General features: G+C 70.3%; 1 protein-coding gene across 1 annotated transcript in view; it reads right to left on the minus strand.

Moving 5' to 3' along the window:
* Nucleotides 1–435: 435 nt before the first annotated feature.
* The window catches only part of SHANK1 (SH3 and multiple ankyrin repeat domains 1), a gene marked incomplete at its 3' end in the record, with an annotated part of 41,393 nt that continues 25,614 nt past the window's right edge, over nucleotides 436–16,214 (minus strand). The window contains 12 exon segments of the mRNA XM_062600946.1: nucleotides 436–1,068; nucleotides 1,071–1,395; nucleotides 1,571–2,534; nucleotides 3,235–3,322; nucleotides 3,910–3,999; nucleotides 4,788–4,906; nucleotides 5,716–5,772; nucleotides 7,371–7,394; nucleotides 9,120–9,203; nucleotides 9,914–10,049; nucleotides 10,844–10,968; nucleotides 12,238–12,320. Of these exon segments, the coding sequence (XP_062456930.1) occupies nucleotides 436–1,068; nucleotides 1,071–1,395; nucleotides 1,571–2,534; nucleotides 3,235–3,322; nucleotides 3,910–3,999; nucleotides 4,788–4,906; nucleotides 5,716–5,772; nucleotides 7,371–7,394; nucleotides 9,120–9,203; nucleotides 9,914–10,049; nucleotides 10,844–10,968; nucleotides 12,238–12,320 (2,728 nt within the window).

Genomic DNA, 16,214 nt, shown 5'->3' on the forward strand with positions numbered 1-16,214 from the left:
GGAAGGGGGGAATAGAGAGGAAAAAGGAGGGAATGGAGGGAGAAAAGGGGAGGAAAAGGTGGGAATGGAGGGAAAATGGGGGGAAGGGAGAGAAAAAGGGGAGGAAAAGGGGGGATCAGAGGGGAAAAGGGGGGAATGGAGGGGGAAAGGGGGGAATAGAGAGGAAAAAGGAGGGAACGGAGAGGAAAAAGGGGGGGAACGGAGGGGAAAAGATGGGGAATGGAGAGGGAAAAGGGGGGATAGAGAGGAAAAAGGAGGAACGGAGGGGAAAAAGGGGGGAACGGAGGGGAAAAGGGGGAGGGAACGGAGGGGAAAAGGCGGGGGAACGGAGGGGAAAAAGGGAGTGGAAAACGGCAGGCAAATGGGGGGGGGAAAGGGGGGCCGGGGAGAGGGGAGCTGGGAAGCGGAGGCGAGCGAGGGGCGGCGGGCGCCTACCTGTGCCGCTGCAGCGAGCCGGGTCGCTCGGGCCCGGAAAGCGGCGGCGGCAGCGGCGGCGCCATCGGGGCCGCGGGGCCACGGTCCCCCCACTCCTCCTCCTCCTCCTCCTCCTCCTCCGCCGATGTGCTGCAGCTTGGAGCTGAGCTCGCTGATGATGCTGGCCTTGACGGCGGCGACGGCGGGCGGCGGCACGGCGACGGCGGGCGGCGGCGGCGCCGCGGCGTCTTCCCAGGGCAACGTGGGCGAACGGCGGGCGGGCGGCTCCGGGGCTCGGCGCGGCGGGAAGGGCCTGGCGCGAGGTTTGGGCGCCTTGTCGTAAGGCGCCGCCGGCCCGTCCAGGTAGGAGACGTAGGTGTCGAGGAGCTCGGCGCCCTCGCTCGACAGCGACAGCGTCGACACGGAGCTGATGGTCTCCAAGTGATGGTCGCTGCTGCTGCGGCTGTCGACCTCCTCGATGCCCGAGTCGGTGACGGCTTCGGCCGCCTCGGCCGGGATGGCGATGGAGGCCACCACGGCGGAGAAGTTGACGTGGGGCTCGCGGGGAGCCGCCGCCGCCGCCGCCGCCGCCGCCTGCGTCAACGTGGCCACCTCGCTGTCGTACGACGTCAGGCTGGAGGCCGTCGAGTCGAGCGGGTTGGCGGCGGCGGCACCGCGACGCCGCCGTCGGCTTTGTCGAAGCTGTTGGAGAACTCGAGCGGCGGCGGCAGCGGCTCGGCGAAGAGGAACTCGTCCTCGGCGTCCACTGAGGGAGCCGGCGGCGGCAGCGCCAGCAAGGGCAGCCCGTCCGCCGCCGCCATCGCCGCCGCCGCCGCCATCGGCGGCGTCGCCGCCATCCCGCCGCCGCCGCCGTCCTCCACGAAACGCACCCGCAGCTCCATCTTGGCCTCCTCGGGTCGCTTCTCGCCGGCGGCCGTCCAAACCGCCTCGGTTTCGGGGCGGCGAGGCGAAGCGGGCCGGCTGGGGAGACGGCGGCGATCGGGAGGCGCCGTATCGGGCGCCGCCGGGCGCGTCGCGGCCGCCGGCCGCCCCATCATGCCGCCGCCGCCGCCCGCCAGCCTCGAGGGCGACGCCGCCCGAGCAGGAGGAGGAGGAGGAGGAGGCGCCGCCGCCGTTGCCGCCGCCGCCGCCACACAAGATGGCGGCCGCCCCCCCGCCGCCGCCACCACCACACAAGATGGCGGCCGCCCCCCGGCCGCCGCCACCACACAAGATGGCGGCCGCCCCCCCCGCCACCGTCGCCACACAAGATGGCGGCGGGGCGGCGGCGCAAGATGGCGGCGGGGCGGGCGGCACGGCGCTGAAGGCCCCGCCGCCGCCGCCCGAGGAGGCCTTGGCGGGGCGGTAGGAGCCGCCGTAGGCGCGAGGCGCCAGGGCCTCGCCGGCAAACATGGCCTCGTCGATGCTCTTGGAGTGGCGGAGACGCGGCAGGGCCGCGGCCGCCGCCTCTTCCTCGTCCTCTTCGGTGGAGAGGAAGAGCGCGGAGCGGCGGCGCCCTTCGGGCGGCCATTCCCGGCGCGCCGCCCCGACCAAAGCGGCGCCGAACTGCGAGGTGAAGTCGAGAGGAGGCCCGGCCGCCATGGGCCCGGCCGCGCCGCCACCTGCCGCCGCCGCCGCCATCGTCCCCCCCACAGCAGCCGCCATCGTCATGGCGCCGGGCGCCGTTTCGGGCGCCGCTTCGGCCTCCACGCTGCTGCCCTGGCTGCTGCGGCCGCTGCTGCTGGTGGACGGCGCTTTCACCACGATGGTGGGGATGGCGATGGAGCTCTTGTCCTTGTCGCCCGCTCCGTCCTCCACTTTGGTCTGCTTCACCAAGGGGCCTTTGCGGCGCGGCGCTTTGCCGCCGGCGTACAGGGCGCCGGGCCGGGCCGCCACGTTGTAGAGACGCAGTTCGGCGGCGGTGCCGACGCCGCCGCTCCGCCACGGCGAACCGCTTTTGTTGGCTACGCCGGCGACGGAACCGGAGGCGTAAGGTGGCTCCGGCGGCGACGTCGTAGGAGGCGGCGGGATTTCTTCCGGCCCCGGAACCGAAAGGCTCCTACTAAATTTCGACGAACTTCCCGGAGGCGTTAGGTAAGGTTTGTCTTCCTCGCCCGAGCCTACGGCACGGCGGAGACGTGTTGCCGAAGGGGCCCAGGCGTCCGGGCAGGGCACCCCCCGCCCCCGCCTCCACTGACACACACTCCCATGGGGTCCCGGGAGCAGCGAGGGGCCCAGGCGTCCGGGCAGGGCACCCCCATCCCCCTCACACTGACACAGACTCCCATGGGGTCCCGGGAGCAGCGAGGGGCCCAGGCGTCTGGGCAGGGCACCCCCCGCCCCCGCCTCCACTGACACACACTCCCATGGGGTCCTGGCAGCAGCGAGGGGCCCAGGCGTCCGGCAGGGCACCCCCATCCCCCCCACACTGACACAGACTCCCATGGGGTCCTGGCAGCAGCGAGGGGCCCAGGCGTCCGGGCAGGGCACCCCCCCCCCCTTTACACCAACACACACTCCCATGGGGTCCCGGGAGCAGCGAGGGGCCCAGGCGTCCGGGCAGGGCAGCCCCCCCCTTTACACCAACACACACTCCCATGGGGTCCCGGGAGCAGCGAGGGGCCCAGGCGTCCGGGCAGGGCAGCCCCCCCCTTTACACCAACACACACTCCCATGGGGTCCCGGGAGCAGCGAGGGGCCCAGGCGTCCGGGCAGGGCACCCCCCCCTTTACACCAACACACACTCCCATGGGGTCCCGGGAGCAGCGAGGGGCCCAGGCGTCCGGGCAGGGCAGCCCCCCCCTTTACACCAACACACACTCCCATGGGGTCCCGGGAGCAGCGAGGGGCCCAGGCGTCCGGGCAGGGCAGCCTCCCCCTTTACACCAACACACACTCCCATGGGGTCCTGGGAGCAGCGAGGGGCTCAGGCGTCCGGGGTCTGCACCCCCTGCCCCCCTCCTATGGGGTCCCGGGAGCAGCAAGGGGCCCAGGCGTCTGGGGTCTCCACCCCCCCCCATGGGGTCCCCGAGGAGCAGCAAGGGGGCCCAGGCGTCCGGGGTCTCCACCTCCCTCTCCTATGGGGTCCCGGGAGCAGCAAGGGGCCCAGGCGTCCGGGGTCTCCACCCCCCCCTCCTATGGGGTCCCAGGAGCAGCAAGGGGCCCACGCGTCCGGGGTCTCCACCTCCCTCTCCTATGGGGTCCCGGGAGCAGGAAGGGGCCCAGGCGTCCGGGGTCTCCACCCCCACCCCAGTGGGGTCCCAGGAGTAAAACGGGACCCAGGTATCCTCCCCCCCCAAAAAAAACACACCCCCACCCCACCCCCCGAGTTGGCCCAGGTGTCCGGGTCCGTCCCCCCCCCCCCCCCCCCCCCGCCCCCTGAGGGGGCCCAGGTGTCCGGGTCCCCCCCCCCGCCCCCATCCCCCAAGGGGGCTCAGGCATCCGGGTCCCCCCCCTCCCCTGGCCCCCAAGGGGGGCCCAGGCGTCCGGCCTCACCGGCAGGCATGAGGCCGTGGGGGGGCCGGGGGGGGGCAGGAACGGCCGCTCGTAGCCCCCCGGCCCCAGGCGGTGCCCCTCGAAGGTCGCCTGCGCCGCGACTCGCCTCAGCCCCCCCTGCGGGGCCCAGGCGTCCGGGCACCCCCCCCCCCCACCCCCTACCCTGCCCCCCAACCGCACCGCCTCCCCCTCGTGGGGCCCAGGCGTCCGGGCACCCAGCCCCCCCACCCTGCCCCCTACCCCCACCCCCCAACCGCCACCCCCCCCCCCCCGTGGGGCCCAGGTGTCCGGGCACCTGCCCCCCCACTCCCCCCCACCTCTAACCCTCCCCCCCGCCCCGTGGGGCCCAGGTGTCCGGGCACACACCCCACACACACCCCCCGCCCCCCAACCCCCCCCCCCGCCATGGGGCCCAGGCATCCGGGCACAAGCCCCCCCCCAACCCCCCTCCCCCCGCGGGGCCCAGGCATCCGGGCACACACCCACCAACCTCCCCCCCACGGGGCCCAGGCGTCCGGGCACCCACACCCCACACCCCCAACCCCCCACCATGGGGCCCAGGCATCTGGGCACAACCCCCTCCCCCCAAACCCTCCCTCCCAAGGGGCCCAGGCGTCCGGGCACCCCCCACCTTCCCCCCAGGAACGCAGGCATCCAGGTGCCCCCCCCAACACCCCCAACACCCCCACCCCCATCAAGGGGCCCAGGCGTCCGGGCACCCCCTCACCCCCCAGGAACCCAGGCATCCGGGTACTCCCCGAACCCCTGCCCCCCAAAAAAGGGGCCCAGGCGTCCGGGCGCCGCTGCCCCTCCCCCACGCCCCCTTCCCCACCCCCCCTACCCCCAAAGGGGCCCAGGCGTCCGGGCCGCCGCCCTACCTCGGGGCTGAAGTAGCCCCTGGGCCGGGCCTTGCCCAGGGGGGGCAGCGGGGCGGCCCCCGGCCCCTCGCCCGCCCCGATGCTCTGCTGCGCCGCCGCCAGGATCTCGTCCAGCTTGTCTGCGCCGCGAGGGGCCCAGGCGTCCGGGCACAGCCGGCACCCCCCCTTCCCCCACACCCCTCAACCCCGCTGCTCCCAGCACCAGCAGGCCCAGGCGTCCGGGGACCCCTTCCCCCCCCCCCAAAAAAAATGGCATCCTGGTGGCTTAGGGGCCCAGGCGTCCGGGCGCGGCTGGCACCCCCCCCTTCCCCTACACCCCCCACCGCCCCACCCCCACACACACCCCTCAACCCTCCTGCTCCCGGCACCCAGCGGGCCCAGGAGTCCGGGGACCCCTTCTCCCCCCCCCCCCCCAAAAAAAAATGGCATCCTGATGGCTTAGGGGTCCAGGCGTCCGGGTGGGGCTGGCACCCCCCCCCCCGCACCCAACCCCCCTCCCGCTCCAGCGCTCCCAGCACCCGGTGGGCCCAGGCGTCCGGGGACCCCTTCTCCCCCCACCCCTAACCCAGGGAGCCGGACCTCTCTCTCCCCCCCCCCCTTGTCCCCCCTCCCCCCAAAAATGGCATCCTGGTGGCCCGGACTCCTGGGCCCCTCCCCATCCCCCCCCCCGACCCAAGGGGACCCAGGTTGGGGCGGGGGGCCCAGGCGTCCGGGGATCCTCCCCGCCCCCCCCCCACCAAGGGGCACCCAGGTGTAGGGGGGGCCCAGGCGTCTGGGACCCCCGGGCCCCCCCCCGCCCCCCTTCCCCCAGCCGAGGGGCCCAGGCATCCGGGCCCACCCCCGCCCTCCCCAGCCAAGGGGCCCAGGCGTCCGGGTCCCCCCTCCCTGCCCCCCCGTCCAGCCGAGGGGCCCAGGCGTCCGGGCGTACTCAGCGCCAGCTGATAGACCGTCCGCTTCTTCTCGGTGGCCGAGGCCGGCTCGAACTCTGGGGGCACAAAGGGGGCGACACCGGGGAGGGGGGTGCTACGGGGTGCTGGCGGGGGGCCACGGGGCGCCGAGGGGGGGTGCTATAGGGTGCTGATGTGGGGGGGGGTCTGCCGGGGTGCTGGGGGGGGAGGGGGGCACTCTAGGGTGCTGGGAGGGTGCTGTAGGTGTTACAGGGCACTGTGGGTTCTATGGGGTGCTGGGAGGGTGCTGGGAAGGGGTGTCACGGGGTGCTATAGGGTGCTGGGGAGATGCTGGTGGGGTCCTATAGGGTGCTGGGGGGTGCTATAGGGTGCTGGGGAGATGCTGGTGGGGTGCTATAGGGTGCTGGGGGGCTGCTATAGGGTGCTGGGGGTGCTATAGGGTGCTGGGAGATGCTGGTGGGGTGCTATAGGGTGCTGGGGGTGCTATAGGGTGCTGGGGAGATGCTGGTGGGGTCCTATAGGGTGCTGGGGGGCTGCTATAGGGTGCTGGGGGTGCTATAGGGTGCTGGGGAGATGCTGGTGGGGTGCTATAGGGTGCTGGGGGGCTGCTATAGGGTGCTGGGGTGCTATAGGGTGCTGGGGAGATGCTGGTGGGGTGCTATAGGGTGCTGGGGGGTGCTATAGGGTGCTGAGGGGTGCTATAGGGTGCTGGGGAGATGCTGGTGGGGTGCTATAGGGTGCTGGGGGGCTGCTATAGGGTGCTGGGGGTGCTATAGGGTGCTGGAGAGATGCTGGTGGGGTGCTGTAGGGTGCTGGGGGGCTGCTATAGGGTGCTCGTGGGGTGCTATAGGGTGCTGGGGGGATGCTCTAAGGGGCTGGGGGGTGCTATAGGGTGCTGGGGGTGGTGCTGGAGGGTGCTGGGTGTCAGGGAGTGCTATAGGGTGCTGGGGAGATGCGGTGGGGTGCTATAGGGTGCTGGGGGTGCTGAGGGATGCTATAGGGTGCTGGGGCGATGCTGGTGGGCTACTGTGGGTGCTATAGGGGTGCTGGAAGGGTGTCATAGGGTGCTGTAGGTGCCATAGGGTGGTGGGGGGTGCTATAGGGTGCTGGGAGGGTGTTAGGGGTGCTATAGGGTGCTGGGGGTGCTATAGGGTGCTGGAAGGGTGCCATAGGGTGCTGTAGGTGCCATAGGGTGCTGTGGGGGGGGGGACAACGGGGGATCCATAGGGGTGTGACAACGGGGGGGGGGGAGTCGGAGACTATGAGCCACGCGAGCAGGCTGATGGGTGTGCGACGGGTGTGCGAGGGGTGTGCGAAGGGCGTGCAAGGGTGCAACGGGGGTGCAAGAGGGGGATGCAATGCAAGGCGTGGGGTGTGCAATGGGGGTGCAAGGAAGGGGGAGGTGCAAAGGGGAGAAGTGGGGGCGTGTGGTGGCGTGCGAGGGCGCCGCGGGTGTGCAAGGGGGCGCGGCGAGTGTGCAAGGTGCGTGAGCGGCGGCGGCGGGGGGGGAGGAATGCCTGTAGGTGTGCAAGCTTCGCACCGGGTGTGCAAGCTGTGCACGGTGGGGGGGGGGGGGGACGTGCATGCGGCGGGCGTGTGCGAGGCGCGTGTGCGAGGCGCGTGTGCGAGGCGTGTGCGAGGCGCGTGTGCGAGGCGGGCGCCGGCCCCCACTCACCGCTGCGCTTCTTCCAGGGCGAGACTGGGGAGGGGGGAGACCAGAGGCCGTTACTGGGGGGGGGGGGGGCAAACGCGGGGGGGGGGGGGTCCCCAGGGCTCAAGGGGAGGGGGGGGAGGTCACGAGGGGTCAAGGGGGGGGCCCAAGGGGTCACCAGGAGGGTCAAGGGGTTCCCCCCCCCCACTACTTACCCTTCTCCACTGGGGGCCGGCGGCAGCGGGGTGGGGGGGGGGAAGGGGGGAGATCGAGAAGTCAGAGCCCCCTCCCCCGCACTAGGGACCCCCCCAAAAAGAACGCTCCCCAAAACCCACCCAAGGGAGACCCCCAAGACCTGCCCCCCCCCCCCCACCAGATCCAGTCTCGGGACCCCTCAAATCCCCCCCCCCAAGGGACTCCCCCCAAAAAACCCTTGGGGACCCCAGGGGACCTCCCCAGGCCCCCCAGGGACCCCCCCAAGACCCCCTTGGGGACCCCAAGGACCCCTCAGCTGCCCCCCAGAGACCCCTTGAGACTCTCTTGGGGACCCCAAGGACCCCTCAACCCCCCCCCCCAGGGACCCCCAAGACCCCCTTGGGGACCCCAAGGACCCCTCAAACCCCCCCCCAGGGACCCCCCAAGACCCCCTTGGGGACCCCAAGGACCCCTCAACCCCCCCCAGGGACCCCCCAAGACCCCTTGGGGACCCCAAGGACCCCTCAGCTGCCCCCCCAGAGACCCCCTGAGACTCTCTTGGGGACCCCAAGGACCCCTCAACCCCCCCCCAGGGACCCCCAAGACCCCCTTGGGGACCCCAAGGACCCCTCAAACCCCCCCCAGGGACCCCTCAAGACCCACTTGGGGACCCCAAGGACCCCTCAGCTGCCCCCCCAGAGACCCCCTGAGACTCTCTTGGGGACCCCAAGGACCCCTCAACCCCCCCCCAGGGACCCCCAAGACCCCCTTGGGGACCCCAAGGACCCCTCAACCCCCCCCCAGGGACCCCTCAAGACCCCCTTGGGGACCCCAAGGACCCCTCAGCTGCCCCCCAGAGACCCCCTGAGACTCTCTTGGGGACCCCAAGGACCCCTCAACCCCCCCCCCCGGGACCCCTCAAGACCCCCTTGGGGACCCCCAAGGACCCCTCAACTGCCCCCAGAGACCCCCTGAGACTCTCTTGGGGACCCCAAGGACCCCTCAACCCCCCCCAGGGACCCCTCAAGACCCCCTTGGGGACCCCAAGGACCCTCAACCCCCCCAGGGACCCCCCAAGACCCCCTTGGGGACCCCAAGGACCCCTCAACCCCCCCCCCAGGGACCCCCCCAGACCCCCTTGGGGACTCTAAGGACCCCTCAACTGCCCCCAGAGACCCCCTGAGACTCTCTTGGGGACCCCAGGGACCCCTCAAGACGCCCTTGAGGACCCCAGGGACCCCTCAACCCCCTCAGGAACCCCTCAAGACCCCCTTGGGGACCCAAAGGATCCCTCAACCACCCCCAGGGACCCCCCAAAACCCCCTTGGGGACCCCAAGGACCCCTCAACACTCCCAGGACCCCCCAAGACCCTCCTTGGGGACCCCAATGACCCCTCAACCCCCCCCATGGACCCCCCAAGACCCCCTTGGGGACCTCCCAACTCTTCCCAGGAGACCCCCAAACTCTCAGGGGATCTCCCCGCTCTCCCCCTCCCCCCTCGCCAAGACCCAGGCCCGGACCCCTGTGTCCAGGGCAGGGGTGGGGGGGGCCGCGGGCCCAGGCGTCCGGGCACCCACCCATCTCCTCCAGCTCCGACGTCATGGACTTGGAGCGCAGTGAGATGGCCGGAGCCGGCAGGCGCTTGGGCTGCTGGGGGGCCGCTGCCGGGGGGCGAAGGGGGGGGGGTGTTAGTGTCAGCGTCGGGGGGGCCCAGGCGTCCGGGAGGGCCCAGGCGTCCGGGGAGCCGCCACCGTGCACCTCAGGGGCCCAGGCATCCGGGGAGGGGGAGGGGAGGCAGGCATCTGGGGACCCAGCCCCGTGCACTCTGGGGCCCAGGCGTCCGGGGGGGGGTAGCCATCTGGGGACCCACCCCCATGCACCCCAGGGGCCCAGGAGTCCGGGGGGGGTCAAGCATCTGGGGACCCACCCCCATGCACCCCAGGGGCCCAGGCATCCGGGGGGGGGGGGGTCAAGCATCTGGGGACCCAGCCCCATTGCACCCCAGGGGCCCAGGCGTCCGGGGGGGGGGCAGGCATCCGGGGAGCCGCTGCCATGCACCCCAGGGGCCCAGGTGTCCGAGGAGCCGCCCCCATGCACCTGGGGGGGCCCAGGCGTCCGGGGAGCCGCCCCCATTCACCCTGGGGTCCCAGGTATCTGCCCCTCCCCCCTGCCCTCCCCCCCCACCCCGGCAAGGGGCCCAGGCGTCCGGGTCCCCATCCCCACCCCCACCCAACACACCCCAGGGGCCCAGGCATCCGAGCACAGACACCCCCACCCCCCACCCCGCGGCAGCCCCCCTGCAGGGACCCACGTGTCCGGGACCCTGGCGTCCAGGGGACCCCGCCCCCCGAGGGCCCAGGCGTCCGGGTACCCCGGCGGCGGGGGCCCTCCGGGGCCTCGGGGTGTCGCGTCACCATGACGACCTTGACGACGAGGCTGTTGCCCCCCTGACGGATCATGTTAACGACCTGCCGGTGCCCGACCTTGACCACGTTCTGCCCGTTCACCTGCACACGCGTGTCCCAGGCGTGTCACGCGCGTGTCACACACGCGTCACACGCCTCGTCAAGCCAGCCCCCCCAAAAAAAACCAACCCAGATGGACTCCCCCAGTCCACAAGCATGTTGTGGGCGTGTGACACGCGTGTGACACGCATGTGACACGTGTGTGACACGCGTGACCGCAAAGCGGCCCGTGCATGGGCACCGGTTCCCGCCTGTCACCACGCCTGTGTCACCACTCTCCCCCCAAAACCAACCGCTCCCCCAGTCCACAAGCGTGTTGCGGGCGTGTGACACACACATGACACATGTGTGACACACATGTGACATGCGTGACCGCAAAGCGGCCCGTGCATGGGCACCGGTTCCCGCCTGTCACCACGCCTGTGTCACCACTCTCCCCCCAAAACCAACCGCTCCCCCAGTCCACAAGCGTGTTGCGGGCGTGTGACACACACATGACACATGTGTGACACACATGTGACATGCGTGACCGCAAAGCGGCCTGTGCACGGGCACCGGTTCCCGCCTGTCACCACGCCTGTGTCACCGCTCTCCCCCAAAAACCAACCGCTCCCCCAGTCCACAAGCGTGTTGCGGGCGTGTGACATGCGTGTGACATGCGTGTAACACACGTGACCGCAAAGCGGCCCGTGCACGGGCGCCGGTTCCTTCCTGTCACCACGTCCGTGTCACCGCTCTCCCCCGTCCCCAACCTCCCGCCACCGCAAAGAGAGGACAACACGCGTCCCGTGTGCGCGCGTGCGCGCGTGTTGCACGCGTGTTCAGCCGTGTAGCACCTCGATGAGGAAGTCGCCCATGCGCAGCCCGGCCCGCCAGGCCACGCCGCCCTCGTCCACCGACTCCAGGTACTGCAGGGCCGGGAAGGCCGGCGTCGGCGTGAACTCCTCGATGGGGGTCTGTGCTGTTGGGGGGGAGGGTGTGTGTGGGGCGGGGAGGGGGGTGGCCCATCAACCTTAGGGACCCCTGGGGACCCCCAAGATCTCCCAGGACCTCCAGATCCCTCCAGGACCCCCCAGAGACTCCATAGGACCACCGAGAGCCACCTCAGGCCACCCAGAACCCTCCGGAGACCCCCTAGGACATCTCCAGGACTTCCCAGAGATGCTCAGGGACCTCTCAGAGACCCTTCAAGACCTCCCCCCCCACCAGCACCCTCAGGTCTCCCAAGAGATCCCACAGGACCACCAAGAACCTCCCCCCCCCGCCCTAGAGACCCACAGGACCCATGAGAGACTCCCCAGGGCCCCAAGGACCCACCAGAGACCTTCAGAATTCCCTCCCCAGAGACTCCCAGGACGCCCCCAGAGACCCTTGAGGACTACCAGGCTCTCAGGGATCCTCCAGAGACCTGTAGGACACCTCCAGGACGCCCCAAAGATCCTCAGGGACCCCTAAGATTCCCCTTGGACCCTCAGGGCTCCTAAGAGATCCCCAAGGACTCCCCCAAAGACCCTCAGAAACCCACCAGAGACCCTCCAGGACTACCAAGACCTCACCAGAATTTCCCGGAGACACACAGGATTCCCCCAAAGACCCTCCAGAATGACCAAGACCCTCTCCAGAACTTACCAGAGACCCTCAGGGATACCCCAGGACCACTGAGAGATCCCCCACAACCACCAAGAACCACCTAGGGCCATCCAGAGACCTTACGGGACCCTCTAGAGACTCCCCAGGACCCTCGGGGCTCCCAAGAGAACCCCCAGGACCACCAAGACCCCCCTCCCAGAGACCTCCCAGGGCTGCCAAGGACCCTCCCTGGTGACCTCAGAATCCCTCCAAAGGTTCTCCGGGATGACCAAGACCCCACCAGGACACACCAGAGACCCTCAGGGACCATCCAGGACCTCTAAGAGACCCCTCAGAACCACCAAGGCATCCCCAGGGTCATCTAGAGACCCCCAGGACACCCCCACGGAGCCTCAGGACCTCCAAGAGGCCTTCCAGGACAACCAGGACACCTCCAGGCTATCCAGAAACCACACAAGATCCTTTCAGAGACCCCTAAAGGCCCTCCAGAACCCCCCAGAGACGCCCAGGACCCCCCAAATCCCCTCCAGAACCACCAGGACACCTCCATGCTCTCCAGGGACCCCACAAGATGCCCTCAGAGACCCGGAAGACCCCCTCAGGACTCCCCAAGAGACCCTCAGGATCACCCCGCACTCACCCTTGGCCCCACGGAGGACGAAGCCGAAGCCCTCGTTGTCCTTCTTCTGCAGCAAAACGGTCTTCTCCTTAATGATGTAGTCGCTGTGGGGACACAGGGGGACATGGAGGGACACGGACGACATGGACACGGGGGACATGGGAGGGACACAGGGGGCACAGAGGTGACTGAGGGTCCCAGCTGTCCCACATCCCCACACCAGGTCCCCTCCAGGCTGCAGCGAGTTCACCGTGCTCAGCACACGTGCGTAAACATGTGGCGCAGGGCACGCATGTGCAGGGCTGGCCCATGCTGTCACGTGTCCCAGCCCGTGTGTGGTGACGGCGCTGTGGCGACACGGTGGCCCTGCTGCAGGGGGACTGTGGGGAGCCGAGGGATTGGGACAGGGGCAAGGAGGAGGGCCACCACAGGGACCTCCATGGGGACAGGGACACGGTGGAGGCCACAGCTGGAGGGGGACCTCCATGAGGACAGGTTGGGGACAGAGATGGGGATCCCATGGGGACAAGGTTGGGGACAGGGATGGGGATCCCATGGGGACAAGGTTGGGAACAGGGCTTGGGACAGGTTTGGGGACAAGGATGGGGATCCCCTGGGGACAAGGTTGGGAACAGGGATGGGGATCCCCTGGGGACAAGGTTGGGGACAGGGCTTGGGACAGGTTTGGGGACAAGGATGGGGATCCCCTGGGGACAAGGTTGGAGACAGGGATGGGGATCCCATGGGGACAAGGTTGGGGACAGGGAATGGGACAGGTTTGGGGACAAGGATGAGGATCCCCTGGGGACAAGGTTGGGGACAGGGATGGGGATCCCATGGGGACAAGGTTGGGGACAGGGAATGGGACAGGTTTGGGGACAAGGATGAGGATCCCCTGGGGACAAGGTTGGGGACAGGGATGGGGATCCCATGGGGACAAGGTTGGGGACAAGGATGAGGATCCCCTGGGGACAAGGTTGGGGACAGGGCTTGGGACAGGTTTGGGGACAAGGATGAGGATCCCCTGGAGACAAGGTTGGGGACAGGGATGGGGATCCCATGGGGACAAGGTTGGGGACAGGGAATGGGACAGGCTTGGGCACAGGGATTGGGACCCCCATTCGGACAGGGATGGGGACAAGGCTTGGGACAGGGTGAGGATCCCATGGGGACAGGGCCACCATGGGAACCTCTAGTGGAGTCCAGGATGGGGACAAGGACCCAAATTGGGACAAGAAGGGGGGACCCTAATGGTGACAGAGCTGGGGACAAGGACACAGTGGGGACAACGTTTGGGACAGGGATGGGGCCACAGCTGGAAGTCCAGCGGGGACCAGGACAGGGACACGATGGGGACAGGGACACACGCTGCACTGGGGACCAAACTGGGACAGCACCAGGGACCAGCATGGGGACAGGGACCACAACAGGGATGAAGACAGGGCCAGCAAGGGGGACGGTGATGGAGGCAGCTCCATCACTGGCACCATTGTGGCAGCGGGTGCCAGAACCAGCCTTGGGGACATTGAAGCCAGGGGATGCTGGAGCCAAGGGGACACCAGAGCCAAGGGGATACCAGAGCTGAGAGGATGCCGGAGCTGAGGGGACACCAAAACCAGGGGATGCTGGAGCCAAGGGGACACCAGAGCCAAGGGGATACCAGAGCTGAGAGGATGCCGGAGCTGAGGGGACACCAAAACCAGGGGATGCTGGAGCCAAGGGGACACCAGAACCAAGGGGACACCAGAGCTGAGAGGATGCCGGAGCTGAGGGGACACCAAAACCAGGGGATGCTGGAGCCAAGGGGACACCAGAACCAAGGGGACACCAGAGCCGAGAGGACACCAAAACCAGGGGACGATGGAGGCAAGGGGACACCAGAGCCAGCCCTGGGGCCACCGAAATCAGGGGATGCTGGAGCCAAGGGGACACTGGCGCCGATGGGACACCAGAGCCAGCCCTGGGGATGCTGGAGCCAGGGGACACCAGAGCCAAGGGGACACCAGAACGAGCCCTGGGGCCACCAAAACTTGGGGCCACCAGAGCTGAGGGGACATCAGAGCAGAGGAGACACCAGAGCCAGCTCTGGGGCCACCGAAATGGAGGGGACACCAGAGTCAAGGGGACACCAGAGCTGATGGGACACCAGAAGCAGCCCTTGGGCCACCAAAACTTGGGGATACCAGAGCCAATGGGACACCACAGCCAGCTCTGGGGCCACCAAAGCCTGGGGACATCAGAGCCAAGGGGACACCAGAACCAGCCCCGAGGCCACCAAAACCTGGGGACAACCAGAGCCGAGGGGACACCAGAGCCAGCCCTGGGGCCACAAAAGCTGGAGAACATCAGAGTGGAGGGGACACCAGAGCCGAGGGGACACCAGAGCCAGCCCTGGGGCCACCGAAACCAGGGGACGCCGGAGCTGAGGGGACGCCGGAGCCAGGGAGGCCGGAGCGGGGACGTCACGGCCGAGGGGACGCCGGAGCTGGGGGAGGGGGAGGAGGGGGGGGGACGGGGACGGCAGACGCGGAGGCCTGAGGGGACACCGGAGCCGATGGCACAGCAAAGCCGGGGATGGCGGCGGGGAGACGAGGCCGGGGGGGGGGGGGGGGACGGCGGCGCGGCCCGGCGGCGCCGGTGACGCCGGTGACGGCGCCGGTGACGGCGCCGGTGGCCCTACCTGTAGATGTACCAGACGCTGCGGCGGCGGGGCCCCAGCGCGGGCCAGCTGGAGGAGAGCGGGGCCGAGCCGGGGCGCGGGTCGCCCCGCCGGGCCATGGCCACCCGCCCTGCCGCATCGCCGGCGCCCGCGCCGCCCCCGGCGCCCGCGCCGCCGCCGGCACCCGCCGGCACCCGCCGCCGCCGCCGCCGCCGCTGACGGAGCCGTGACGGAGCCGCCGTAACCCCTTCGGCGCCGGCCGGCGAGCCGAGAGCTGCGCCCGCTCCGGCGGCTGCGCCCGCTGCACCGGCTGCGCCCGCTCCGGTGCCTGCACCCGTTGCTGCGCCCAGGGCTGAGCTTGCTGCGGCGTCGGCACCCGCTGCACCCGCTCCGTTGCCTGCACCCGCTGCTGCGCCCGCTTGCACCCGCTCCAGCGTCTGCGCCCGCTGCTGCACCGGCTCCGGTGTCTGCACCCGCTGCTGCGCCCAGGTCCGAGCCCGCTGCTGCGCCCACTGTGGCGTTGGCACCCGCTGCACCGGCTCCAGTGCCTGCACCTGCTGCTGCACCCAGATCTGCGCCCGCTGCTGCACCCGCTCCGGTGCCTGCACCCGCTGCTGGGCCCACTGCACCGGCTCCAGCGTCTGCGCCCGCTGCTGCGCCCAGGTCTGTGCCCGCTGCTGCGCCCACTGTGGCGTTGGCACCCACTGCACCCGCTCCAGTGTCTGCGCCCGCTGCTGCACCCAGGTCTGCGCCCGCTGCTGCACCCACTCTGGTGCCTGCACCCGCTGCTGCGCCCGCTGCACCGGCTCCAGCGTCTGCACCTGCTGCTGCGCCCAGGTCTGTGCCCGCTGCTGCACCCGCTCCAGTGCCTGCACCCGCTGCTGTGCCCGCTGCACCGGCTCCAGCGTCTGCGCCCGCTGCTGCACCCGCTCCAGTGCCTGCACCCGCTGCTGTGCCCGCTGCACCGGCTCCAGCGTCTGCGCCCGCTGCTGCACCCGCTCCAGTGCCTGCACCCGCTGCTGCGCCCGCTGCACCGGCTCCAGCGTCTGCGCCCGCTGCTGCGCCCACTGTGGCACCCACTGCTGCACTGGATCCAGGGCCTGCAGCCGCTGCTGCGCCCAGGTCTGCACCCACTGCTGCACCCACTGCACCGGCTCTGGCCTCTGCACCCTCTGCTGCACCCGCTGCACTGGCTCTGGCATCTGCACCCACGGCTGCACCTGCTCTGGTACCCACTGCTGCACCAGTTCTGGTGCCTGCACCCGCCGCTGCACCCAGGTCTGCACCCACTGCTGCACCCAGGTTTGCACCGGCTCCAGTGCCTGCGCCTGCTCCAGCA

The sequence above is a fragment of the Rhea pennata genome, unplaced genomic scaffold, assembly GCF_028389875.1.
Source record: "Rhea pennata isolate bPtePen1 unplaced genomic scaffold, bPtePen1.pri scaffold_168, whole genome shotgun sequence".
NCBI classification, from domain to species: Eukaryota; Metazoa; Chordata; class Aves; order Rheiformes; family Rheidae; genus Rhea; species Rhea pennata.